Source organism: Schistocerca serialis, chromosome 2, assembly GCF_023864345.2.
Source record: "Schistocerca serialis cubense isolate TAMUIC-IGC-003099 chromosome 2, iqSchSeri2.2, whole genome shotgun sequence".
Taxonomy (NCBI): domain Eukaryota; kingdom Metazoa; phylum Arthropoda; class Insecta; order Orthoptera; family Acrididae; genus Schistocerca; species Schistocerca serialis.
The window spans coordinates 844297381-844325189 of record NC_064639.1 but is presented as its reverse complement, the minus strand read 5'-3'; the positions used below and the strand labels follow the sequence as shown (position 1 = coordinate 844325189).

Here is a 27809-nt window from a genome sequence, read left to right as displayed (position 1 = left end):
GTTGCACGAAGTCGCAGGTTAGCAAATCAGCGCCTGGCGAGGAATTTGTAGGCGTACGCTCTGGCGTTGTCGGAAGCCAGTGCCACCGCTCCGCCTTAGGTGGGTCTGGCGGCCGGTGTGTCGCTACTGCCCGGCGTGGCTGTGCGGGTCTGTGAGAGCCTCGACGCTCTCGTCGACTGAAACTGGGCTCGAACTCGGCCCCAGAAATCTTCATGCCCCTGATGTCGGTTGTCGAGACGGCGTGTGGGTGGAAGACCCAACAGCGACACGGAGGACAGCCCGAGACTTGGCCCCAGCATGCAGACAGTAGTGTGGTACTTGTATTGCCCAGTAGTGGCGGCAGAAGGGCCCTGCTTCCTAGGTGAACAACTCACAGTTGGGCAGATGGACTCTTCACTCACAGAAAATCGGCACTGGGCTCATCTTCAATCAGTCACCGTTGTGACTGGCAGGAACGCAGCTTACAAAGTTGCCTCCACAGCCAGGCGGCTGCGGACTTGTACCGCTGGACTCCAAGGTGGCGGCGGCGGCGGTTGTAGACGCCTCGCTGTATTCACCAGGTCATCCTGCAGCTAACAGAGCTGGCTTTCCATCGATAACAGTGATGCAGATGTAGAGACCTAACTCTGAGAGTGATCTGAAGCAACACGAAGGTTTTAAAGCAGCTGATGACGTAATTTCGCCTGTAGGGGTGACCTAATGTGCTTCCGTTTTCTGAGCCTGTCAGCACTCTTCGCTGGCCTTAACTTCACGACTTCAGAGCCTTCCACTACCCAAAGTTTGCAGCCTGTAAGACATTCTTATGTCATCCCTAGTTACTAGTTACACGTAGCCTCGTAACATAAGTCTTCCGCTCCAGACTGAATACCAGTCATTTCAGAGTATGCTGATACAACAGCTCCATACTTAACAATCATATACAACCGCTCGCTAGACGAAAGATCCGTACCCAGAGACTGGAAAGTTGCACAGGTCACACCAACATTCAAGTAAAGCAGTTGGAGTAATTTACTAAATTACAGGCCCATATAATTAAAGTCGATACGCAGCGGGATTTTGGAACATATATTGTGTTCGAACATTATAAATTACCTCGAAGACAACGGTCTATTGACACACAGTCAACACGGATTTAGAAAACATTGTTCTTGTGAAACACAACTACCTCTTTATTCACACGAAGTGTTGATTGCTATTGACAAGAGAGTTCAAATTGATTCCTCATTTGTAGAGTCCCAGGAGGCTCTTGACACGGTAGCACACAAGCGGCTTGCAGTGAAATTGCGTGCTTGTGGAATACCATCTCAGCTATGTGACTCGTTTCGTGATTTCCTGTCAGAGAGGTCACAATTCGTAGTAACTGATGAAAAGTCATCGTGTAAAACAGAAGTGATTTCTGGCTTTCCACAAGGTAGTGTTATAGGCCGTCTACTGTTCCTCATGTATATAAACGATTTAGCAGATAGCCTGAGCAACCGCATTAGGTTGTTTGCCGATGAGGATGTCGTATATCGTCTAGTACAGCCATCAAAAGATCAAAACAAATTACAAAACGATTTAGAAAAGATGTCTGTATGGTGAGAAAATTGGCAATTGGCCCCTAAATAATGAAAACTGTTGGGATCATCCACATGAATGCTAAAAGGAATCTGTTTAACTTCGGTTACACGATAAATCAGTCAATCTAAAGGCCGTAAACTCAATTAAATGCTTAGGAATTGCAATTACGAAGGACTTTAATCGGAAATAGAACATAGAAAATGCTGCGGGGAACGCAAACCAAAGACTGCGTTTTATTGGCAGAACACATAGAAAATATAACAGATCTACTAAAGAGGCTGTACACCCTGCGCTTGTCCGTCCTCTTTTAGAATACTGCTGCGCGGTGTGGGATCCTTACCAGATAGGAGTGACAGAGTACATCAAGAAAGTTGAAAGAAAAGCAGCACATTTTGTATTACCCCGCTATAGGGAGGAGAGTGTCACGAACATGATACAGGATTAGGGGTAGACATCATTAAAACTGTGGTGTCACCGCCAGACACCACACTTGTTAGGTGGTAGCCTTTAAATCGGCCGTGGTCCTTTATCATACGTCGGTTCCGCGTGTCGCCACTGTCAGTGATTGCACACCGAGCGCAGCCACACGGCAGGTCTAGAGAGACTCACTAGCACTCGCGCCAGTTGTACAGCCGACTTTGCTAGCGATGGTTCACTGTCTACATACGCTCTCATTTGCAGAGACGACAGTTTAGCATAGCCTTCAGCTACGTCATTTGCTACGACCTAGCAAGGCGCCATATTCAGTTACTACAATTACTACCTTCAAGAATGTATTCTGAACAGATAATATTGTGAATCATGTACCGTCAAGAGCGGCGTTCATCATTAATGGATTAAAGGTAAGTATCAAACTAATTACGTCCGCTTTCTGAATTCTCATTCGTTGTCGTGTTCCAGAGCTCACGTCAGTATAGTTCTTCCCTCCTCATGCCAGCCTGCGTGAGCTAAAACGCGTGCATTTCGGCCTCCACTCGTAACACGGTGTTGGCTCTTCTGCTAACACAAAAAAAAACAAAGTCGTTTTCTTTTGCAGCAGAATCTCCTCACTTAAGTTGTGTCACCAGCTTCCTCCTCCGAATGCGAAAATATTTTGCCGACACGGATCTACATAGGGAGGAACGATAATCGTAAGAAGATAAGGGAAATAAGAGCTCACACGGAAAGATTTAGGTGTTCGTTTTTACGCTCGCTGTTGGAGATTTGAATAATAGAGAATTATTGTGAAGATGGGTCGATGAACCCTCTGCCAGGCACGTAAGTGTGATTTGCAGATGTAGATGCAGATGTAGATGTAGATGTAGACGAGAGAAAGATGAGTGGCGCTTTTCGACATGTGTTCGTTTAGTGAACATCTACATCTACATGACTAAACTGTAAATCACAATTAAGTGCCTGGGAGAGATTGCATCGAACCGCTTTCACACTACTTCTTTACCGTCCCACTCTCTAAGAGCAGGCGGGAAAAATGAAGACATAAATCTTTCTGTACGAGCTCTGAATTTTTCCTATTTTATTACAGTGATCACTTTTCCCTATGTAGGTTTGAGTCAAAATATTTTTCGCATTCGGAGGACATAATTGGAGGCTGAAATTTCGTGAAAATATCTCGCTGCGACGAAAAACGCCTTTATTTTAAATGAATTCTACCTCAACTCGGGCATCATTTCCGTGATACTCTCACCCCTATTTCGCTATAACTCAAACCGATCTAGCCTCCTTTGGACTTTTTCGATGACCTCCGTCAATCCTATCCGGTAAGGATCCCACACCGCACAGCAGTACTCTAGCAGAGGCTGGACAAGCGTAGTGTAGGTTGTCTCTTCAGTAAACCTGCTGCATTTTCTAAGCGTTCTGCCAATAAAACACATTCTTATGTTTGCTTTCCCACAGAATTATACAGGGTGAGCATTAATAAGACCGAGAAATTCAAGGGACGGATTAGAAATGGAGGAAAAAAGGTCCTATGGACACATGTCCGAAAATGCGATGACGAATGAAAGTTCCTCTAATCATGTGCCGTGTGTTTATTGTGTGTTGCAGGCTGTGTGATATACGCGGCGTTCTGTAAGCTGCAGAATGATCCGGTATTCATGTTGCGAACAATCCGACATGATGTTTGTGTACGGCCCCAAAGAGTTGGAAACTGTCTGGAGGTGGCACGGCTGTACCAAAACAAGTATCCTCACAGAGATGAATGACATCACACATTTCAAGACCCTGTTTGGCGCTTGTGCGATCATGGGTCCCTTCAGGCAGACGAACGTGTAGGAAGGTGTCTACCTGTGCGTACACCAGATTTGGAGAACAGGACCCTGCAGGATACTGAGATGAACCACAGGCAAGTGGCCCGCCAACATGCTGTTAGCTAAAGTACGATTACGTGTATACTGCTTGACGGCCGCTATTATCCCAATCACCTGCAATCCCGTGGAGGCCACTTTGAGCATCTGTGCTCTGTAATTTGTACTGGGAAGATTTGTTGTCGCTGCACGCACAACGTCAATTTCCGGACACATGTTCATAGGACGTTTTTCCTGCATTTCCAGTCAGGAATCCTTCGCTGCAGTTTGTCGGTTTTTTTAATATTCACCCTGTGTATGTCATCGTTCCAACTTAAGTTGTCCTTAATTGTAAGTCCTAGGTATTCAGCTGAACTGACAGCGTTTAGATTTATGTGATTTATTATTTAGCAGAAATTCATCGGATTCCTTATAGTGTTCATGTGGATGACCTAACACTTTTCGTTATTTATAGCAAACTACTTCTCGCAATATAAGGATATTTTGTCTAAGTCAGTTAGGAACTGGTTTTGATCTTTAGATCACTTTAATTGACGGTAAATTAGAGCATCAGACACAGACAACTTAAGATGACTGTTCATAAGTCGTTTATATAGAATAGACAAGCAGAGTGCCTATAACACTTCCCTCGGGAATGCCACGTATCACTTCTGTTTTACTCGATGACAGTCCGCCAATTGCTACGAAGTGTGATGAGTCAGGCAGGAAATCACGAATCCAGTCACACAACTGAGGCGATACTCTATAGACACACAGCTAGATTGTAAGTCGCTTGTGAGGAACGGTACAAAAAAATTTTGGAAATCAAGAAATATGGAATAAATCTGAGGTACCATATAGTTAAGCTTATTACTTCGTGAGAATAAAGAGTTAGTTGTGTTTCATAAGAACGATGTTTTTCTGAATCCGTGTTGACTGTGTGGGTTAACAGCCACTTACATTCGAGGTAATTCATTATGTTCGAAAACTGTATATGTTCCCAGCTCCTACAGCAAATACTTCAGTGATGTGGATCTTTAATTCAGCAGATTACTACAATTTTCTTTCCTTAATTGAGCAGATATCTCGTGTTTTCTTTCTTGAGTATTGGGTGATCTGTAAGACTTTCTAGTTTTTAGGTATTGATTTTCATCCACCGAGCGTTGTTCAGAGCGGAGCTGTCATATCTACAAACTCTGAAAGGAATCCGATTGCTATACAATCTGGAACGGACGACTTGGTTTTATTGAGTTATTTAAGCTGCTTTACTGCACCAAGGACATCTGCTTCTAAGTTACTCATGTTGGCAGCGGTTCTTCATTCCAAGTATGGAATAAATACGTCGCCTTCTTAGTTCAAGGAATTTCGGAAAACTGTATTTAGTAGACGGCCGCTGTGGTCAAGCGGTTCTAGGCGCTTCAGTCCGGAACCACGCTGCTGCTACGGTCGTAGGTTCGAATTCTGCCTCGGGCATGGCTGTGTCTGGTGTCCTTAGGTTAGTTAGGTTTAAGTAGTTCTACGTTTAGGGGACTGATGACCTCAGATGTTAACTTCCATAGTGCTTAGAGCCATGTGAACCATTTTTGTATTTAGCAATTCCCTTTTAGGGCACTATCATCGGTAACATTACCTTCGCAACCGCACCGTGAAGATACTGACTGCGTCTGGCCGCTGGTGTACGTCACATACCATCAGAATCTCTCTGGATTTTCTGCCAGTTTTCGAGACAGAGTTGGTTGTGGAAACTATTAAACCCATCTCGCATTGAAGTTCGCGCTACATTTCGAGCTTCTATATGACTTTGCCAGTCTTGTGGCTTTTGTATTTATTTACACTACTGGCCATTAAAAATGCTACACCAGAAGAAATGCAGATGATAAACGGGTATTCATTGGAGAAATGTATTATACTAGAACTGACATTTTATTACATTTTGACGCAGTTTGGGTGCATAGTTCCTGAGACATCAGTTCCCAGAACAACCATCTCTGGCCGTAATAACGGCCTTCATACGCCTGGGCTTGAGTCAAACAGAGCTTGGATGGCGTGTACAGGTACAGCTGCCCATGCAGCTTCAACACGATACCACAGTTCACCAAGAGTAGTGACTGCCGTGTTGTGACGAGCCAGTTGCTCGGCCACCATTGACCAGACGTTACCAATTGGTGAGAGATCTGGTGAATGTGCTGGTCAGGGGAGCAGTCGAACATTTCTGTATCCAGAAAGGCCCGTACAGGACCTGCAACATGCGGTCGTGCATTATCCTGCTGAAATGTAGGGTTTCGCAGGGATCGAATGAAGGGTAGACCCACGGGTCGTAACACATCTGAAATGTAACGTCCACAGTTCAAAGTGCCGCCAATGCGAACAAGAGGTGACCGAGACGTGTTATCAATGGCACCCCGTACCATCACCCCGGATGATACACCAGCATGGCGACGACGAATACAGGGCTATTACAAATGATTGAAGCGATTTCATAAATTCACTGTAGCTCCATTCATTGACATATGGTCACGACACACTACAGATACGTAGAAAAACTCATAAAGTTTTGTTCGGCTCAAGCCGCACTTCAGGTTTCTGCCGCCAGGGCGCTCGAGAGCGCAGTGAGACAAAATGGCGACAGGAGCCGAGAAAGCGTATGTCGTGCTTGAAATGCACTCACATCAGTCAATCATAACAGTGCAACAACACTTCAGGACGAAGTTCAACAAAGATCCACCAACTGCTAACTCCATTCGGCGGTGGTGTGCGCAGTTTAAAGCTTCTGGATGCCTCTGTAAGGGGAAATCAACGGGTCGGCCTGCAGTGAGCGAAGAAACGGTTGAACGCGTGCGGGCAAGTTTCATGCGTAGCCTGCGGAAGTCGGCGAATAAAGCAAGCAGGGAGCTAAACGTACCACAGCCGACGGTTTGGAAAATCTTACGGAAAAGGTTAAAGCAGAAGCATTTCTTAAACAGGAGATTGGAAAACCGATGGATCAGTCGTGGTGGAGATCATGGTCAACAATTCATGTCATGGCCTCCACGCTCTCCCGACTTAACCCCATGCGATTTCTTTCTGTGGGGTTATGTGAAAGATTCAGTGTTTAAACCTCCTCTACCAAGAAACGTACCAGAACTGCGAGCTCGAATCAACGATGCTTTCGAACTCATTGATGTGGACATGCTGCGCCGAGTGTGGGAGGAACTTGATTATCGGCTTGATGTCTGCCGAATCACTACAGGGGCACATATCGAACATTTGTGAATGCCTAAAAAACTTTTTGAGTTTTTGTATGTGTGTGCAAAGCATTGTGAAAATATCTCAAATAATAAAGTTATTGTAGAGCTGTGAAATCGCTTCAATCATTTGTAAAGACCCTGTACACGCTTCCAATGTGTGTTCACCGCGATGTCGCCAAACACGGATGCGACCATCATGATGCTGTAAACAGAACCTGGATTCACCTAAAAAAATGACGTTTTGCCATTCGTGCACCCAGGTTCGTCGTTGAGTACACCATCGCAGGCGCTCCTGTCTGTGATGCAACGTCAAGGGTGACCTCAGCCATGGTCTCCGAGCTGATAGTCCATGCTGCTGCAAACGTCGTCGAACTGCTCGTGCAGATGGTTGTTGTCTTGCAAACGTCCCCATCTCTTGATTCAGGAAACGAGACGTGGCTGCACGATCCGTTACAGCCATGCGTATATGATGCCTGTCATCTCGACTGCTAGCGATACGAGGCCGTTGGGATCCAGCACGGCGTTCCGTATTACCCGCCTGAACGCACCGATTCCTATTCTGCTAACAGTCATTGTATCTCGACCAACGCGAGCAGCAATGTCGCGATACGATAAACCGCAATCGCGGTAGGCTACAATCCGACCTTTATCAAAGTCGGAAACGTGATGGTACGCATTCCTCCTCCTTACACGAGGCATCACAACAACGTTTCACCAGACAACGCCGGTCAACTGCTGTTTGTGTGAGAGAAATCGGTTGGAAACTTTCCTCGTGTCAGCACCTGTCGCCACTAATTGCAGGTCCAGTTGCGGCATTAGCGTGTCAATTCCAGCCTTCGTCCCCAATGAACAGCAGTCGGCATCGGTACATGAACCAGGCGCCTGGTGCGGAGACCCGTACGAAGCAACGTTGGCTGAAGGGTCGTCGAGGAGACACTGTTGACAGCGCCTTTGGTTCGTCTGCGTGGTCAGTTTCTCAACAGCTGCTCGTCTCTGCACTCGTACATATCTCTACAGCCGTCGTATACCCCTGTCATCTGTGGCATGTGGTGCACCACAGCTGTTCCGGCGCTGGTTTTGGGTAGCACCATTTTGTCATGTACAGTATTCTTAAGGACACTTGCTCGCGACTGTTCACAAAGATAGTCGTTTCAGAAATGCTTCCACCATTGGCCCGAAACCCATTGATGAAGCCCTTTTCGAGTTAAGATAACTCGATCCATTAGCTCATTACTCCAACAGTTGCACTATTTTCCCTAATTCCCCTTCTGATACGCTTTATACAGGGTGTTTGTAAATGAATATCGGGGTTTTAACGCTTTATAATATTTATTACATTAAAGTTACAGTTATAAATGATATGTCAAATGAAAGAGCAACTCAGACAGATGTGTTTGGTACCAGTGCGCATGCGCAGCGCGCAATGTTTCCGCCGCAATCCGCTAGACAGCGGTAGTACCGAAGATGGCGACTAGTGAAGAAAGCGTTTTGTGTTTTGCAGTTTTCAAAGACCGAATCTGTAGTTACTGTGTAACGTGGGTTCCGGATGAAGTTCGGTTGTGTTCTTTCTTCCAAGTGATAACAACATTTGTAGATGGTATCATCAGTTTGAAGATACCAGCTGCCTTTATAAAGGGAAGAACACAGGACGACCAAGAGTTAGTAAAGAGACTGTTGAGCGAGTGAGAGAGTCGTTCACTTACAGCCCAAAGAAATCAGTCCGGAAGGCTAGTCGTGAATTACAAGTTCCCAAGTAGACTGTTTGGAAAGTTTTAAGAAAACGCGTACAGCTACTTCCTTGCCGTTTACAGTTATTACAGGCTCTAAAGCCGGCAGACCATGGATTACATGCCAACTTCGCAAACGAAATGTTGTTTCATGATGATGAAGATTTTCTGGATCATGTTGTCTTCAGTGATGAATCGACCTTTCACCTTAGTGGACATGTTAACACAATGTGCGCATCTGGGGCTCAGAAAATCCTCACGAGGTGGTACGAATGCAACGAGATTTCCATAAAGTGACTGTTTTTTCTGCCGTATCCCGGCGGAAAGTTTATGGACCTTTCTTTTTTGGTGAACCTACTGTAACTGGCACTTCGTACCTTGATACACTAGAGCAATGGCTCTTCCCTCAATTGGAAGATGACCCAGATAACTTTATTTTCCAGCCAGATGGCGAGCCACCCTACTGGCATAGCGAAGTACGCGATTTGTTGAACTTCACTGTACCCAAGCTCTGGACAGGCCGCAAGGAGCCCATTGACAGGGCTTGCTTTGCATGGCCTCCACGTTCAGCCGACCTAACGCCATGCGATTTTTTCTTTTGGGGCTTCATTAAGGATGGTGTGTACGTGCCTCTGCTACCAGCAGACCTCCCTGAATTAAGAAACCGGACTGAAGCAGCTTTTGCTACAATCACTGAAGACACACTTCTCAGCATCTGGGAAGAAATCGGCTATAGAATTGACGTGCGCTGTGTGACAAATGGTGCTCACATTGAACATTTATAAGGTTCTTGGTAAAAGTGAGTTGCTCTTTCATTTGACATATCATTTATAATTGTAAGTTTAATACAATAAATATTATAAAGCGTTAAAACCCTGATGTTCATTTATAAACACCCTCTATATCCTCCACTGCTAATGCTGCTACCTGCCGTCTCCAAGTGGCTATTGCAGGTGGACATCTAACACAAGCGGTGGTCACGTTAATGTGCCTCTACAGTGTGTATTGATGTGAAAGAGGCAGAAGATGTGCTGGTGACCACGATGTGACTGTGACCACTTCATAGACTCATAGCTTTACAACTACAACAGCTGCCGACAAACAACCGCTCTACTGCACAACAGAGGAATCAAAGGTAGCACCAGACAGTAAAACCAGTGATTGATAACGGGTGGTGGGTGGTTTTGGTGGTATCGTCGATTCCATCTACGAAATCTTAAATACTTTTATTTAAATCAAAGATGAAGAACGCCAACAAGGCCACGGGTGAAAAAGTTGGGGGAGGGGTGGAGCGACGACAATGTAAATAGGGCCGGTTCTGGGGGTGTGTGTACATCATCATCATCATAATTTAAGACTGATTATGCCTTTCAGCGTTCAGTCTGGAGCATAGTCCCCCTTATAAAATTCCTCCATTACCCCCTATTCAGTGGTGCCTCTGCTGCTGTTAAGCCTATTACTTCAAAATCATTCTTAACCGAATCCAGGTACCTTCTCCTTGGTCTACCCCAACTCCTCCTGCTGAACCCATGAGTCTCTCAGGTAACCTTGCTTCTCCCATGCGTGTAACATGACCTCACCATCTAAGCCTGTTCGCCCTGACTGCTACATCTATAGAGTTCATTCCCAGTTTTTCTTTGATTTCCTCATTGTAGACACCCTCCTGCCATTGTTCCCATCTACTAGTACCTGCACTCATCCTAGCTACTTTCATATCCATAACCTCAACCTTATTGATAAGGTAACCCGAATCCACCCAGCTTTCGCTCCCATACAACAAAGTTGGTGGAAAGATTGAACGGTGTACAGATAACTTAGTCTTGGTACTGACTTCCTTCTTGCAGAAGAGAGTAGATTGTAGCTGAGCGCTCACTGCATTAGCTTTGCTACACCTCGCTTCCAGTTCTTTCGCTATGTTGCCATCCTGGGAGAATATGCATCCTAAGTACTTGAAACCGCCCACCTTTTCTAACTTTGTTCCTCCTACTTGGCACTCAATCCGTTTATATCTGTTTCCCACTGACATTACTTTCGTTTTGGAGATGCTAATCTTCATACCATAGTCCTTACATTTCTGATCTAGCTCTGAAATATTACTTTGCAAACTTTCAATCGAATCTGCCATCACAACTAAGTCATCCGCAAATGCGAGACTGCTTATTTTGTGTTCACATATCTTAATCTCACCCAGCCAGTCTATTGTTTTCAACATATGATCCATGAATAATACGAGCAGTGGAGACAGGTTGCAGCCTTGTCTTACCCCTGAAACTACTCTGAACCATGAACTCAATTTACCGTCAACTCTAACTGCTGCCTGATTATCTATGTAAAGACCTTTAATTGCTTGCAAAAGTTTGCCTCCTATTCCATAATCTCGTAGAACAGACAATAACTTCCTCCTAGGAACCCGGTCATATGCCTTTTCTAGATCTATAAAGCATAGATACAGTTCCCTGTTCCACTCGTAACACTCCTCCATTATTTGCCGTAAGCTAAAGATCTGGTCCTGACAACCTCTAAGAGGCCTAAACCCACACTGATTTTCATCCAATTTGTCCTCAACTAATAGTCGCACTTTCCTTTCAACAATACCTGAGAAGATTTTACCCACAACGCTGATTAAAGAGATACCTCTGTAGTTGTTACAATCTCTTCTGTTTCCATGTTTAAAGATTGGTGTGATTACTGCTTTCGTCCAGTTTACATCTACATATACATCCATACTCCGCAACCCACCTGACGGTGTGTGGCGGAGGGTGCCTTGAGTACCTCTTTCGGTTCTACCTTCTATTCCAGTCTCGTATTGTTCGTGGAAAGAAGGATTGTCGGTACGCCTCTGTGTGGGCTCTAATCTCTCTGATTTTATCCTCATGGTCTCTTCGCGAGATATACGTAGGAGGGAGCAATATGCTGCTTGACTCCTCGGTGAAAGTATGCTCTCGAAACTTCAACAAAAGCCCGTACCGAGCTACTGAGCGTCTCTCCTGCAGAGTCTTCCACTGGAGTTTATCTATCATCTCCGTAACGCTTTCGCAATTACTAAATTATCCTGTAACGAAGCACGCTGCTCTCCGTTGGATCTTCTCTATCTCTTCTATCAACCCTATCTGGTACGGATCCCACACTGCTGAGCAGTATTCAAGCAGTGGGCGAACAAGCGTACTGTAACCTACTTCCTTTGTTTTCGGATTGCATTTCCTTAGGATTCTTCCAATGAATCTCAGTCTGGCATCTGCTTTGCCGACGATCAACTGTATATGATCATTCCATTTTAAATCACTCCTAATGCGTACTCCCAGATAATTTATGGAATTAACTGCTTCCAGTTGCTGACCTGCTATATTGTAGCTAAATGATAAGGGATCTTTCTTTCTATGTATTCGCAGCACATTACACTTGTCTACATTGAGATTCAGTTGCCATTCCCTGCACCATGCGTCAATTCGTTGTAGATCCTCCTGCATTTCAGTACAATTTTCCATTGTTACAACCTCTCGATATACCACAGCATCATCCGCAAAAAGCCTCAGTGAACTTCCGATGTCATCCACAAGGTCATTTATGTATATTGTGAATAGCAACGGTGCTACGACACTCCGCTGCGGCACACCTGAAATCACTCTTACTTCGGAAGAGTTCTCTCGGCTTGCGGAAGTCAAGAAACACGGCATCTACCTGGGAACCCGTGTCTATGGCCCTCTGAGTCTCGTGGACGAATAGCGCGAGCTGGGTTTCACACGATCGTCTTTTTCGATGGAACCTGTCCCGACTCCCACGCCATTTCAATTATCCTGTGTAGCCACTGTATTTGATGAGTTACGACTTAATTTCATCCACCCCAGGCGCTTTATTGCACTGCAATCTATTGTACACTGTACGGTGTAAAACGCGACCGGTGCAAGTGGTGGCGGTCCGCGCTACTCACCGAGCACGACCACCTTGGGCCCGTCCGCGGGCGGTTGCGGCCTGATGGCGGCGCGCTCCTTGCCGTCGACGAGGCGCTCCCTGGAGCGCGCCAGGCTGCAGCTGCCCACGTCGAACGAGGTGAGCGTGTGCGAGCGCGCGAAGCTGACGTGCTTGTGCGGCCGGCCGGAGGGGTGCGCCTGCGCCGGCGGCGGCGGGGGCGGCGGCAGCGGCAGCTGCAGGCCGTGGTGCGGGCAGCGCGCCGCCGGCGACAGCGGCAGCGCCGCCGGGCCGTCGCACTCCGCCTCCGAGTCGGAGCTCACGCCGGGCCGGATGGGCCGCCGCTCCTGCGCGCAAGGCAACAGGTGGCAGGGCGGCAGCGGGCGCGTACAGTACAGCACAGTACAGGCGGGCTATTTTTTTCTTACATGGTTCCGAAAAACCAGTTTACTTGAAACATCTAGACAAAATCTTTGAAAAAATGCTTTCCCAATTGATTAACAGTACCTATTAGCGCACATTGATATGGTGAATATCCACCCTTAGCCTTTAAGATGGCTTGAACTCTGCCAGGAATACTTTCAGTGAGGTGTCCGAGGGTGTGTGGAGGAATGGAAGCCCAATCGAATTCAAGAGCGGAAACCAGAGAAGTTAGTGATGTCAAATCAAACACCTTTCAGCCGTCTATTTTCCAAACTTATTTAATTTGGCTACCAGTTTCGGCGATTTACTACGCCATGTTCAGGTCTCTGACCGACGTGTAGGAAGATTCCACCTCGGTTATGATCAAAACAGGCGCAAGCAATACTGGTATTAGTAGATTTCTGCTTGTTATAGTGAGATGAACATCAACAGAAGCAAAACGAGGATAATGCAATGTAGTCGAATTAAGTCGGGTGATGCTGAGGGAATTAGATTAGGAAATGAGAGGCTTGAAGTAGTAAATGAGTTTTGCTATTTCGGGAGCAAAATAAGTGATGATGGTCGAAGTAGAGAGGATATAAAATGTAGGTTGGCAATGGCAAGGAAAGCGTTTCTGAAGAAGAGAAATTTGTTAACATCGAGTATTGATTTAAGTGTCAGGAAGTCGTTTCTGAAAGTATTTGTATGGAGTTAGCCATGTACGGAAGTGAAACGTGGACGATAAATAGTTTGTACAAGAAGAGAATAGAAGCTTTCGAAATGTGGTGCTACAGAAGAATGCTGAAGATTAGATGGGTAGATCACATAACTAATGGGGAGGTATTGAATAGAATTGGAGAGAACAGAAATTTGTGGCACAACTTGACTAGAAGAATGGATCAGTTGGTAAGGCATATTCTGAGGCATCAAGGGATCACCAGTTTAGCATTGGAGGGCAGCGTGGACGTTAAAAATCGTAGAGGGAGACCAAGAGATGAATACAGTAAACAGATTCAGAAGAATGTAAGTTGCAATAGGTACTGGGAGATGAAGAACCTTGCAGAGGATAGAGTAGCATGGAGAGCTGCATTAAACCAGTCTCTGGACTGAAGACCACAACAACAACAACATAGTGATCACTATAACAAGCAGAAATCTACTCATACCAATATTGCTTGCCCCTGTTTTGATCATAACCGAGCTGGAATCTTCCTACACGTCGCTCAGTGGCGTGAAGATGGCGTAGTAAATCGCCGAAACTGGTAGCCAAATAAAATAAGTTTCGAAAATAGACGGCTGAAAGGTGTTTGTTTTGACATCCTGTATCGAACAGCCGAGTCCCGGAATCACCTATGAAAAGATGAACATACAGAGAGAAGGTAGTGATGTTGTACTCTGGGGTCTGGAGCAAAGACTACAATCTACGAAGGTGAGTCAAATGAAAACCTTAAATAATTTTTTAAATATTATTTATTGTGCAGCAGTGGTACAAAGCTGTATCACTTTTCAACATAATCTCCCCCACGCTCAATCCAAGTCCTCCAGCGCGTACAAAGTGTATAAATTCCTTTAGAAAAAAATTCTTTTGGTAGTCCGCGCAACCACTCATGCACCGCGTGGGCGTACCTCTTCATCAGAACGGAACTTCTTTCCTCCAATTGCGTCTTTGAGCGGACCAAACATATGGAAATCACTTGGGTCAAGGTCTGGTGAGTATGGTGGACGAGGAAGACACTCAAAATGCAGGTCTGTGATTGTTGCAACTTTTGTATGGACAGTGTCATGTTGCAAAAGGACACCTGCTGACAGCAATCCACGTCGCTTTGATTTGATTGCAGGAGTCACATGACTTTTTAGGAGATCTGTGTATGATGCACTGGTGACAGTGGTCCCTCTAGGCATGTAATGCTCCAAAATTACGCCTTTTTCGTCCCAAAAGAGTGTGAGCATAACCTTCCCTGCTGATGGTTCTGTTTGAAACTTCTTTGGTTTTGGTGGTGAGGAATGACTCCATTCCTTGCTCGCTCTCTTCGTTTCCGGCTGGTGGAAGTGAACCCAGGTTTCGTCCCCAGTAACGATTCTTGCAAGGAAGCCATAACCTTCTCGTTCAAAGCGCCGAAGAAGTTCTTCACAAGCATCAACACGTCGTTCTCTCATTTCAGGAATCAGCTCCCTTGGCACCCATCTTGCAGACACTTTGTGAAACTGGAGCACATCGTGCACAGTGTGGTGTGCTGACCCTTTACTAATCTGTAAACATGTTGCAATGTCATTCAGTGTCACTCGGCGGTTTTCCTTCACTATGGCTTCAACTGCTGCAATGTTCTGTGGAGTCACAGCTCGTTGTGCCTGACCTGGACGAGGAGCATATTCCACTGGTCACACCATTTGCGAACTTCCTACTCCATTCGTAGACCTGATGCTGTGACAAACATGCATCACCGTACTGAACCTTCATTCGTCGACGAATTTCAATAGGTTTTACACCTGCGCTACGCGAAAACCAAATAACAGAACGCTGTTCTTCCCTGGTGCAAGTCACAAGTGGGGCGGCCTTCTTTATACTGATACTGCGATGGTATGTTTGCATATGCACTATGGTGCCACCTACCGGCCATTCTGTACGCTGTTTGTAGCACGCTTACCAACTTACAGGATAACGGTGCGAAATTTCGATTTGTTATTACAAATTTAAGGTTTTCATTTGACCCAACCTCGTACTTCAACTCAAAGATATTACACTGAGTTCATTTAACACTCTGTGAGGGCCTGTTCATTTCAGGAATGTTATTGTCCAGAAATCACTGCCTCACATATACCGCTTTATGAAAGGGTGCATTGTCATGCTAATACAAACAGTCTTCGTCTCTGAACTGTTCCACAACTGTACGCATAAAAGTGATGTAAAATATTTTCATATTCTTCCGAATTTAGCGTTTTCTCAAGCACAATAAGGTGACCACACTCTTAATCTCCGAAACACAACCTCCTATCGTAACTCCACTTCCTCCATGCTTCACTGTTGGCGCTACAGATGATGGCAGGTAACGTTTACCAGGCGTCTACCAAATGCAAGTCTTTCCATGGCATTCTCACAGGTTATAGCGTGATTCCTCACTCCATATCACTCGTTTTCAGTCATCAACTGTCGAGTAGCGTGGCTCCTTGCGCCAGCTAAAGTGTAATTCAGCACTGATCGCAGACATGTGTGGCTCATGAGAAGCTGCTCGACCATTGCATCCTATTATTTTTATCACCTTACGTGCAGTCATGGTCGTAACTGGACTACTAGTACACTTTGAAAGTTTCCTCCGGTTTCCGCTCATTTCATTCGATTATCTACAAACACCTTCCACAACGTCCTGTCCGCCAGTACACGAGGTCTGCATCGTTTTGGTTTAGTTGATGTTGTTTCTTCATGTTTCCACTTAACACCCACATCTCCACAGTCCATTTGGACAGCATTAAAAGGATTTCTATATCGCTTGTGACTTGTTACTTTGCGCTATCCAACCACCAGTTCAAGTTAGAAATCACTGATCTCACCCATTCTGTTGTTACCTCTTCTCTACTCACTAGACTATGCTCCTCACCTCCTATTGCATTGCTGGGTTTCCATCTCGTCACATTCGTTGGTGAAATCCGCATTTCATAAGGTTGTACAGATACTTTTCATCACCCAGATCTTTAAATAACACAGGCCAATTAAAATTTTTTTTGAAAAACTTTGTTAACTTTGGTAGCTGATCTTCATAGATTTTTATGACCTGAATCCAAATCTAGCCTTAAGTTTCTTGTGTCACCCATAGTTTTCGAGCAATATGCTTTTTATTAAATAGTATAAAAATCCTATGCTATACGGTAAACGGGGAAACTTATGAAACGCTTACAACATAAGCATGGTTTGTATTTACAGTAAGCTACTTAAAACAATGATATGTGCTAATAGAGGTTTCGCTTGTCAGCTGGAATTGGTTTGTATTTTCTTTCTCTTTTTCCTTTGAAGCTTCTTGTGCAGCTTTTTCTACAATGAGTCGCTTGCTGAACTTCTCGGTGAAGTGACCAACAGTACTGCCCCGTCATGTTGATGTTCCAACGGCCTTGATAGCGTTTTTCCATAACTAATTTTGGATGAATCAATAAAGAGCCTCCAGTCTTCCTTTTTGTATTCAATACCGAACTCATTCATCTGACTCGGAATGTCTGAGCAGTATGCTAAATCACCTTCTTGTTGAAAAAACTTGGAAAATTGCTGCTCTCTCTTCTATACACGTATATGCTGGTTCCAACTGCCAATAAGTTCTTTTCTTTTAATCTAGAGCCAAGCAATTCAGCTTTTTCCTTCGTTATGCACAGATACCTTACCAAACCATAAACAATTTGGGCTCTAAACTTTCTGTATTACAATGGAATTCATCATCATCTGGTTCATCTAAATCAGACTGTACATCAGAAAATAGTTCTGTTGGAAGTGAATTTACAATTATCTGGCGGTTCAGGAACCGGCAAATCTACAACATGCCCTACTGGTCGGATGGTGGACGGAAGGTTAGGGTAGCTCATTAAATTCTTGTTTTTCGAATTATGACCAGTAAAATCAATAATGCAAAAGTAGCAATTATCAGAATGATTTCTTGGCTCCCTCCATATAATAGGAACAGCAAATCTAAAGGCTTTTTTGTCCTTTTTGGGCCATTTTCTCAGATCTTCAACACACATACCTTATGTGGCGCCCAACATTTATCTTGATCACCAAGTTTAGATCGAAATTATGATAGACAAACCTTTTTCACAAAGTTTGTAATGTTTCTTTGGTGTTTTGTAATGACAAATTCACTACAAATGTAACAAAGATTGTCAGCAGAGTTTTTACAACCGCGATTAGACATTGTTCGGAGCACATGTACAGGAAACTGGAACGTGAGGTTAGGCTGACAGTAAACAAAACACCATCTGTCAACACAAAAATAGAATCGACCTTTTTTGCCAGCAAATGTTTTTTGGCAGTGGTACCAACGTCATCTACAGTCATTACACCTCCTTTTAAATTATTTTAACTAAGTAAAAGCTGTTACATTCTTTTAAAAATCGCTTAATTTAATAAATTTAACCTTGAAATGTGAAGAAATGGTGGTTGATACAGTTTTTTTAAATATCATATTTGGATTTCCCACCCTAAAAAGCATAAGAATAAGGTACTTTTAGCAAAAAAGTTTCTCTATCGTTGGCCTTTGTAATCAGTCCTGTAGCAAACAACGACCCACACAAATAGCTTAGCTACGGCCTAGGGGTTGTTTTAAAAATTAATCTTCAACCATGCAGCGGTATGTCCACTGGTTTTGAATCTTTCGGACAGACTGTCGGATCGGGTTTTCGGAACCCTGCCTTACGCTTGAAATACTCCTATTGATTGAACTACCCAGCCACGACACACTGTCAGTCATCATAGCTTCAATTTTTCCAGTACTTCCCTCCTACTTTCAAAACTTCATAGAAGCTCTGCTTGCTGAATTAACACTGTTGGTAGAGTCCATGTCGCAGAGGAATTATAATTAGAGTTAAAACATGCCCATTTACCTCGGGACTATGAGTCAACGCGGCCTCCTCCTTGGCAGTCGTCTTCCAGAGATCCGAATCGGGTAGCAAACCGGAATGTTTTGCCAATGCAGAGATCATCATGACATTTTTCTCAATTACAGGTCACAAGCACCGTGGATACACATTGTGTTTCAAGAGAGTGCTTTGAACCCCTGTCCGCTCCTCCGCCCTCTCTGACAAGGCCGTTGGCAGAACGAGGGTGACTTCTTATGCTGGACGTCTTCGGCTGCCATTGCCGATGATTTTTATTCAGAATTTAACCAGGGGCTGGATTCTAACACGGAACCCATAACGTTCTGATTAGCAGTCAAATGAGTTACCCTTCGGGTGTAACATATTCCTATTTTATTGTTATTATTATTATTATTATTATTATATTTAGCAACTGTAGGTAGACAGTAGTTTTATTGGATAAATTAGTATCGTTAGCTTACATTTGATTCTTAAAAGAAACAAGCGCAAGGTAACGCACACTGTCAGAACGGTCATCACCCGGTTGGTAACTTGGTCGTAACTGTTTATTACGTATCTTAGAAAATCTATTGTACGATTTGGTAATGTAAAAAAGTCGATTTAGTTAACTACGTGATGGACCGTGTAAAAAATATTGAGGGGGCCATCAAATTCTGCTGAGACGGGTTAGGCCACAACGAATTACAGCTGAAGAACATAAGGTAGAATTTTTAAGGGAAACTTATAAACAAACAGAGATGATGCCGTATATAATACGAAACTTTATGGAACAATGTGAGAACACTCGATAATTTCTTAGGAGGGTGGCCGCTGTTGATAACTGATGATAGCTTTAAAAACGAAAATACACTGAGGTGACAAAAATCATGGGAAAGCTCCTAATATTGTGGCGGACCTTGTTTTGTCCGGCGTAGCGCAGCAACTCGACGCGCAATGAACTCAGCAGGTCGTTGGCAGTCCCCTGCAGAAATACTGGGGTATTCTGCCTCTTTAGCCGTCCATAATTTCGGAAGTGCTACGAGTGAGCGATTTTGTGCACTAACCTCTCGATTATGTCCCATAAACGTTCGATGGGACTCATGTCGGGAGATCTGGATGACCAAATTATTCGCTCGAATGGTGCAGAATGTTCTTCAAACCAATCGCAAACAATAGTGGAGCGCTGACGCGGCACATTGTCATCCATAGAAACTGCGCCGTTGTTTGGGAACATGAAGTACAAGAATGGCTGTAAATGGACTCCAAGTAGTCGAACACAACCATTTCCAGTCAATGATCGGTTTAGTTGGAGCAGAGGACTCAGTCCATTCCACGCAAACACAGACCACACGATTTTAGGGCCACCAACAGGTTGCCCAATTCCTTGTTGACAACTTTGGTCGATGACTTCGTAGGGTCAGGGCTACATTCCAATCCTACTATCAGCTCTTACCAACTGAAATTGGGGTTCATCTGACCAAGACACGGTTTTCCAGCCTTGTAGGGTCCAAACTATATGGGCACGAGCCCCGAAGAGGCGCCTCAGGCGATGTCAAGCTGTAGCAAAGACACTTGCGTCAGTCGTTTGGTGCCGTAGCCTGAAGCCAGACCTCGACGCACTGTGCTAACGGATACGTTCTTCGTACGTCCGACATTGATTTGTGTGGTTATTTCAAGCAGTATTGCCAGTCTGTTAGCACTGACAACTTTACGCTGCTCTTCGACGTTAAGTGAAGGTCGTCGGCCACTGCGTGTTGTCCGTGGTGAGAGAGAATGCCTGAACTTCAACATTCTTGGCACACTTTTGACGCTGTGGACCTAGGAATACTGAAATCCATAACGATTTCCAAAATGGAATGTTCCATGCGTCTAGTTTCAATGTTGTTCCGCGTTGAAAGTGTGTTAATACCTTCGTGAGGTCATAATCAAGTCGGAAACCTTTTCACATGAATCACCTGGGTACAAATGACAGCTCCGCCTATGCACTGCCCTTTTATACCTTGTGGACGCGATGGTACCGCCATCTGTATATGTGCATGTTGCTATCTCATGACTTTTGTCAGCTCGGTGTAATACCGTAACAATTCACTAGTTGTCAGCTTGTGACGAGGGGACACTTGTTTGGTTGGTTTGGTTGCCCACTCACCATGCGGTCGGGCTCATCGTCCTCGGGCATCCAGGGGTAGCGGAGGCGGCGGCGCAGGTAGGTGCAGTCTTCGTCGTCGTCGTCGTCGTCGTCAGCGGCGGTGGCGGCGGCGCGGCGGCGGAGGGCGGGCGGCGGCAGGGGGCGGCGGCACAGCTCGGGCAGGTTCTCGTCGCTGGGGGCGCGCCGCCGCACGCACACCGACAGCAGCGACGACCGCTTCACCGCGCGGCACGTGCCCTCCTGCCGGCAGAGCGCGTGCGTGACGCCGGCGCGGCCGGAGGGGCTAAAGTGCGCGGCTCTCCATGCTGATCTGCTAGGACTAGACGCGCTACGCTGACACGTGAAGAACCCGCCTCCGCATAACCAGGTCGCCTGCGCGTAGGCTCTCGACTCGGAGATGGCTACTTCGAATACTGGTGGTCGATGAAATTTTCACAGCCAGTATTTGTTCCGCAAGGAATGAAGAGCTGGTACTGTCACTGGTCACCAAATTTTGCGCCTATGCAAGGAATTAAGTTCCAAGGCCTGACAAGAAACTCAGGTACCGTCAACGCGGCAGGAAACACTGAAGAGCAATCACAACACCACACAACAGAACCACAAGTCCCAACAAACAAGATGCAGACCAAATACTGTATATGACACAGCAGGAATCTAAATGCACATTGAGCCAGTGCCCTTTATATCTGAATGGTATCCAAGCCTTGACACACCCATCGTAGACAATAACATTACAGATATCATTCTGAATAACAATAAAAACACTCAACACTCAATAGCCATTCAAATTATCGTAAAAAGTATACTAATTAAAAATTTAATGAGGGGTTTCCAAAAGTCGCATAGCTGTATGAAGGTGCTTTATTCGCAACTATCGTCTTCATCTCACTATAGACGCGTGTCCAGGTTTATAATGGTTACATTTCCATAATGTAGATGGAAATATAACCATTAAAAACACGATGAAGTGTCTGTACTGACGTGAAAACGGTAGTTATGAATAACGCACCTTCATACAGCTACACAACGTGATCAAAAGAATCCGGACACACAACTGAGAAATGACTTACAAGTTCGTGGCGCCCTCCATCGGTAGTGCTGGTGGTGTTGGCTCACTCTTACCCTTGACGACAGCTTCCACTCTCGCAGGTATACGTTCAATCAGGTGCTGGATAGTTTCTTGGGGAATGGCAGCCCATTCTTCACGGAGTGCTGCACTGAGGAGAGGTATCGATGTCGGTCTGTGAGACCTGATACAAAGTCGGCGTTCCAAAACATCTAAAATGTGTTCTATAGGATTCAGGTCAGGTCTTTGTGCAGGTCAGTCCATTTCAGGGATGTTATTCTCGTGTAAACACTCTGCCACACGCCGTCCATTATGAACAGGTGCTCGATCGTGTTGAAAGATGCAGACGCCATCCCCGAATTGCTGTTCAACAGCAGGAAGCAAGAAGTTGCTTAAAACATCAATGTAGGCCTGTGGTGAGATAGTGCCTCGCAAAAGAACAAGGGGTGCAAGCGCCCTTCATGAAAAACAGGACCACATCATAACACCACAGCCTCCGAATTTTACTGTTGGCACTACATACGGTGGCAGATGACGTCCACCGGGCATTCGCCATACCCACACACTGCCATCGAATCGCCACACTGTATACCGTGGTTCGTCACTCCACAGAAAGTTTTTCCACTGTCCAATCGTCCAATGTTTACTCTCCTTACACCAAGCGAGGCGTCATTTGGCATTTACCGGAGTGATATGTGGCCTATGAGCAGCCGCTCGACCATGATATCCAAATTTTCTCGCCTCCCGCCTAACTGTCAAATTACTTGCAGTGGATCCTGACGCAGTTTGGAATTCCTGTGTGATGGTCTGGAACGATGTCTGCCTGTTAAACATTACGGCCTTCTTGAACTGTCGGCGGTCTCTGTCAGTCAACAGACGAGGTAGGCCTGTACGCTTTTATGCTGTGCGTGTCCCTTCACTTTTCCACTTCACCATCACATCGGAGACAGTGGACCTAGGGATGCTTAGGAGTGTGAAAATCTCGCGTACAGACGTATGACACAGGTGACACTCAATCACCCTATCACGTTCTAAGTCCTTGAGTTCCGCGGAGCGCCGCATTTTGCTCCCTCACGATGTCTAATGACTGCTGAGGTACCTGGCAGTAGGTGGCAGCATAATGCACCTAATATGGAAGTGATCTTCTTCTGGCTCTGCTAATCAGCAAGAACTTTTTTATTTTATTTTATTTTATTCTTTTTTGCGGCATTACACGGTACCATACTAAGAAAACTTCTCCGTCAAAGATGAAAAGGCAAACAATGAACAATGATGAGCTGAATGATGATAAGACTGTCAACAATGCAGCAATGCAGTTGCGAAAAATAATCTCACGATAAGCAGCGCGAGACAAACAAAATGAAATTGCGAAGAGAAGTCTAACTGTGTTAGATAACGACAAATTCTTGACTAATGCACTGACCAGCTACACGACTGTGGAGTCGAAAAATGCAGCGACACAACAACATACACGGACATCAACATACAAAGAGAACGGCAGTCATATAGGATTATGAAACACTGGGACCCAACTTAAAATTAAGCAGGCTGAAACATAGGGACATGTGTCAAACTGCGCTCCGGTTTCGCATCCGTCAATCTAACCCAAAGGGAGTCTCAATCTGCTCACCAGAACGGAACTGACGGACCGAATGTTGATGCGCACGGAAAACTTACCAACAGGTTCTCCCGAACTCCACGAACTAGTTTCATATTTATGCAATTGGAAAAGCAAGTGAAGTTTAACATTGAGATGATATACAAAGACATGGTCAGAGCTTATGGCAGGGTCTTCTATGACCCGTAAAAAATAGGAACAAAATGCTTCGTGTACACGATACTCCTCTGAGGTTCCTGCAGCTAAACACAATGAGAAGCAGTGTAGTGGGCGCAAACCTATTAACACTCATCAACGAACTCAAAGATGACATTCTATGTTTGCAGAAACTGTATACGAAAAATGAACAACGATCTATCTCTCACGACGTGCAACAGCAATCATCGAAGTCCACAATTCCATGGCTGCATTTACTGTTGTCAATAGAAACATCAGCCTCATCAAGCTCAGACAACTCTGCAATAGGCATCTTGCGACAATTGAGGCACACAGTGGTGGACACATCTGGGTGCTATCGTCACTGTGCGCTCAATATCCACAGTCCATAGTACCATATGCAGAAACGTTCGGAGATGTAGCTCATTAGGCGAAAAATAAAAGATACGAATGCCAGATCAATGCTCTGAAATGCAGACAGAATTGATGACAGAGGACAAATTGTTAACGAGACCGTACTGAGAACTAATTTATTTGTGTTATACAAAGGAGACCATCCGCGAAGATATATAGGATGTGGTGGCGGAACGATAAACTTCGACATCACATTAGGCAACGCCACATGCATTAGTATGAAAATGACTTGGCTAGTCATACCACACGCCACAACCAGCGACCAAAACATCATCCTCATAGATGTTCAACGGACCACGCCACATACAACCGATTTGTACTCGGTAAAGCTTATGGGTAAATTAAGGACCCACGTATAGCGGGAATTAGATTTAGACATTACTGGGAGCACTGACTACAGGGCACATAAATTAAAACAGCGCAAAATGTTGCTAAACCGTGTGTAACACATAGGCATAGGGCTACAGCACCCTTGAGCACTGAAGTAACCAGACTCAGACAGGACACAAGACAGAAAAGCAGACGTTAGCACGGGACAATCACAGCCAGAAAGAGACAGATCAGACCACAGAACTACAGAGACGCAAAAGTGTTATTCAAGAAAAAGTTCACGAGGCAAGAAGAAAGAACTGGGAGGAACAAGTACCATTGTAATTAAAAACTGACACTTTGGGTTAACCACATAAAATATTGGCTAGAAACATAAAGTCTCCCTTAGTTCTGGCCGCGTTAAGGGAGAATACTGGTACCATCCCCTAAGGATGGAGAAACAGAGTACAATTTCTGCGTAACAATCTCCTACCAGACGATGATCCACGACGGACACAGTACCAAAACAAAGACTAAGAGATGAACTAGACAGGGAATACATAACTAAAATCGTCACAATCCCGTTTGCACGAGAGACGGCAGCATTGGCTAATAACATCTTAGCTGGCAAACGCTCTGAGGCTTGGGAGGGAGCCTGAATCATGGAAAACAGCCAATACTGTTACCATAAAAAAATTTGCAAGCAAAGAACCATCAGAACCTGTGTTCTATAGACCTGTATCCCTCATCAACTCCCTAGCTAAGGTGCGAGAATGGCTCCTACGTACCGCCTACAGGAACTTGTAGAACTCTAGGGCCTTAGCCCCCTTCAGTATGGGCCCAGAGAACATAATAGTGCACATTCAACTTAAGAATGCTATCGCTATATTAATTGACATTTATGGCACCTTGGATAATCTTTGGTGGTCTGAATTGTTTGCTCGACTGAATGACGTTCAGCTACGCTCATCCCTGTCCAACAGTTTTCTCGATTACTGCATAAACGGAGTGGAAGACCGGCGGGTGGAAAACCGGGAAGTAGTAAAAAATATCACAAAGGGATGCCCAAAAGGCTGCATTTGCGGACCTGTCTTGTGGGACATCGCAATCGTGGCCCACTTGCATCTCTTAGACGAGGACGCAACCACCGACAAGGTCATGGCATACACCAATGATGTGTTAGTAGTGGTTTCCACACACAACCGATCATCACAAATGAACAACGGCAGTGGTATCCTAAACATTATACAAAATTACTTCAACACAAACTAACAACTGTAGCACACAAGGAAACATATATATTACTGAAAGGCACATGGCATGGCCCACATCCAGTGCACCTAGAGCACTTCTTAATTTCTGCGGATGGCATCTGTCAATGCAGTGAACATGGGTCCTCTGAGCTCATGAGCGGTAGTCACACGCATGGCGAAGTATAACAGAAATCACAACAGAAACACGACAACACACACTCTGGGACTCACACAAATGGAACAACTAAATGGTCTAAGAGATCACATCTCCAAGACAGAACAACCGATCTATAAACAAATGAGATGTTACAGGCATCGTAGCAGTAGTCAGAGAAATGACTAGGTTAGTTCAGATGGGGAGTCTAGTACTTAGGACTCCTCCAGCACCGACATCGAGGACGTAACACATGAAGAAGGACAGTAGACACCAAACATACGAACATTGAACATAGATCAAACCAGCGAGACACATTATAACACCTATTTTTGACCTATTTGTACCTGTATCTATATTTCTATGTAAGTTTGTAGTGTTGCTTTTGTAAAATGTTGTATCTATCACGGAAACTTTTTGAATATGTATACATGTTTCAGTTATGTGAAACTTTTGAACGATGTTTAAATTATGCTTGTGAATTTAAATAACTAATGGAATAACTGTTATGTAATATACTGTAAATGACTTGGCCCATAGTTAGGGAACATAGGGTTGAATGTAAAGTATGTGGGGAAGGCCTGCAGCTATGGAAGTAACCTGGCGAAGCGGAAAAGGTGTGGTTGGCACGCAGGTGGCAACTCGTCCTTTGTGACGGGTAAGGAGTCTGGGCTGAGCAGTACTGTGGTTAACACCTCGCTAGCAGTACCGGATCATTGTGGCTCATATTCCTGGAGTTTTGAGGCCAGATGAGCTTAGGGGCAGTATTAATGGGCCTCGGAAGCTGCATTTGGTTATACCATTACCATGGCATGGTTTTTGGCCCTATAAAAATATTATTTCGACGCCAAGAAGATCAGTAATAGGGCGACGCCAACAGTATTGCCATGACTGAATCGTCGCCAGGTTAACAGCCACTGCAAATTACCCCACCAGTGCCAGCAGCCTTCCACTAAATTGCTTTGTATTTGGCACTCTGTAAATGGACCAGGCATTTGTGAAATTTGGTTGATTTTATAATAATAATTGTGGTGTCGCTAAAAACCCCGTGATTATCCCAAATCACAAACCTCGACAGGAATCCTATCCTAATCAATTTAATTCCGAATCTCCTAATTTATTATGAGAAAGTGGTTGAACTTGAGTTTAATGCTGTGTTGTCATTTGCACAGCCAGTTATATTTTTGAGTAGGTTAAAGGACTGCTTATGAAAGCAAAATTTTTATTTAAAGAGTTGTAGTTTGTTGTGCTTTACGTAATTAATAATTAATGATAAGAATACTTACAATTTCTCGTACACACTGGTGTAGTTTTTGTTAATGAGCATGGTTCTTCAAACCATGGAAGTTTAAGCGTCCTCATGTATTAGGCTAGTTAGTTAATGAAGCAATGAAAAGGCTCCTTCAGAACCTAGTAGGAGAGCTTCTGTGAAGTTTGGAAGGTAAGAGACGAGGTACTGGAGGAAGTAAAGCTGTGAGAAGGGAGCGTGAGTCGTGCTTGGGTAGCTCAGATGGTACCGGCACGGTAGATTAGCGTGTTCGGTCAGAGGGCTGTTCGCCCTCTCTAATAAAAAAACTGATTAAAGGAAACAAGGATCACCTTGAACGGATATCTTGTGATGACGTCCGCTCAGACCAAACGCACCGAACAATACCGAACAAAACGATAAAAAAATAAAAAATAAAAAAACGATGGTCGAGCACTTGCCCACCAAAGGCACAGGTCCCGAGTTGGTCTCGGTCCGGCACACAGTTTTAATCTACCAGGAAAAGTTTCATAACAGCACACACTCCGCTGAAGAGCGAAAATCTCATTTATTATTATTATTATTATTATTATTAGTGGCAGCAATAGCAGTAGTACAAGTACTGCCAGTCTTAACTTTATTAGTTCATAGTCAGTGTTATTTACTCACATTATCTATACACATACTGATATTATCTTAATACCATTTATCACATTGAAATTATTATTTCTTTGGTAACTATGATGTAAAAAAGTACTGTATGTGTGAAATGCTGGTCCGATGTAAGTGGGGG

The 27809-nt window shown here is 44.6% G+C and overlaps 1 protein-coding gene across 1 annotated transcript in view; it reads right to left on the bottom strand.

The window, feature by feature from the left end:
- The window catches only part of LOC126456455 (uncharacterized), a 478332-nt gene that overhangs the window by 428866 nt on the left and 21657 nt on the right, over nt 1–27809 (bottom strand). Inside the window, exons 3-4 of the mRNA XM_050092205.1 lie at nt 20927–21040; nt 12725–12929 (exon numbers count right to left, since the gene is read on the bottom strand). Coding sequence (XP_049948162.1) covers nt 12725–12929; nt 20927–21040 — 319 coding nt within the window. The remainder of the gene's footprint in view (nt 1–12724; nt 12930–20926; nt 21041–27809) is intronic.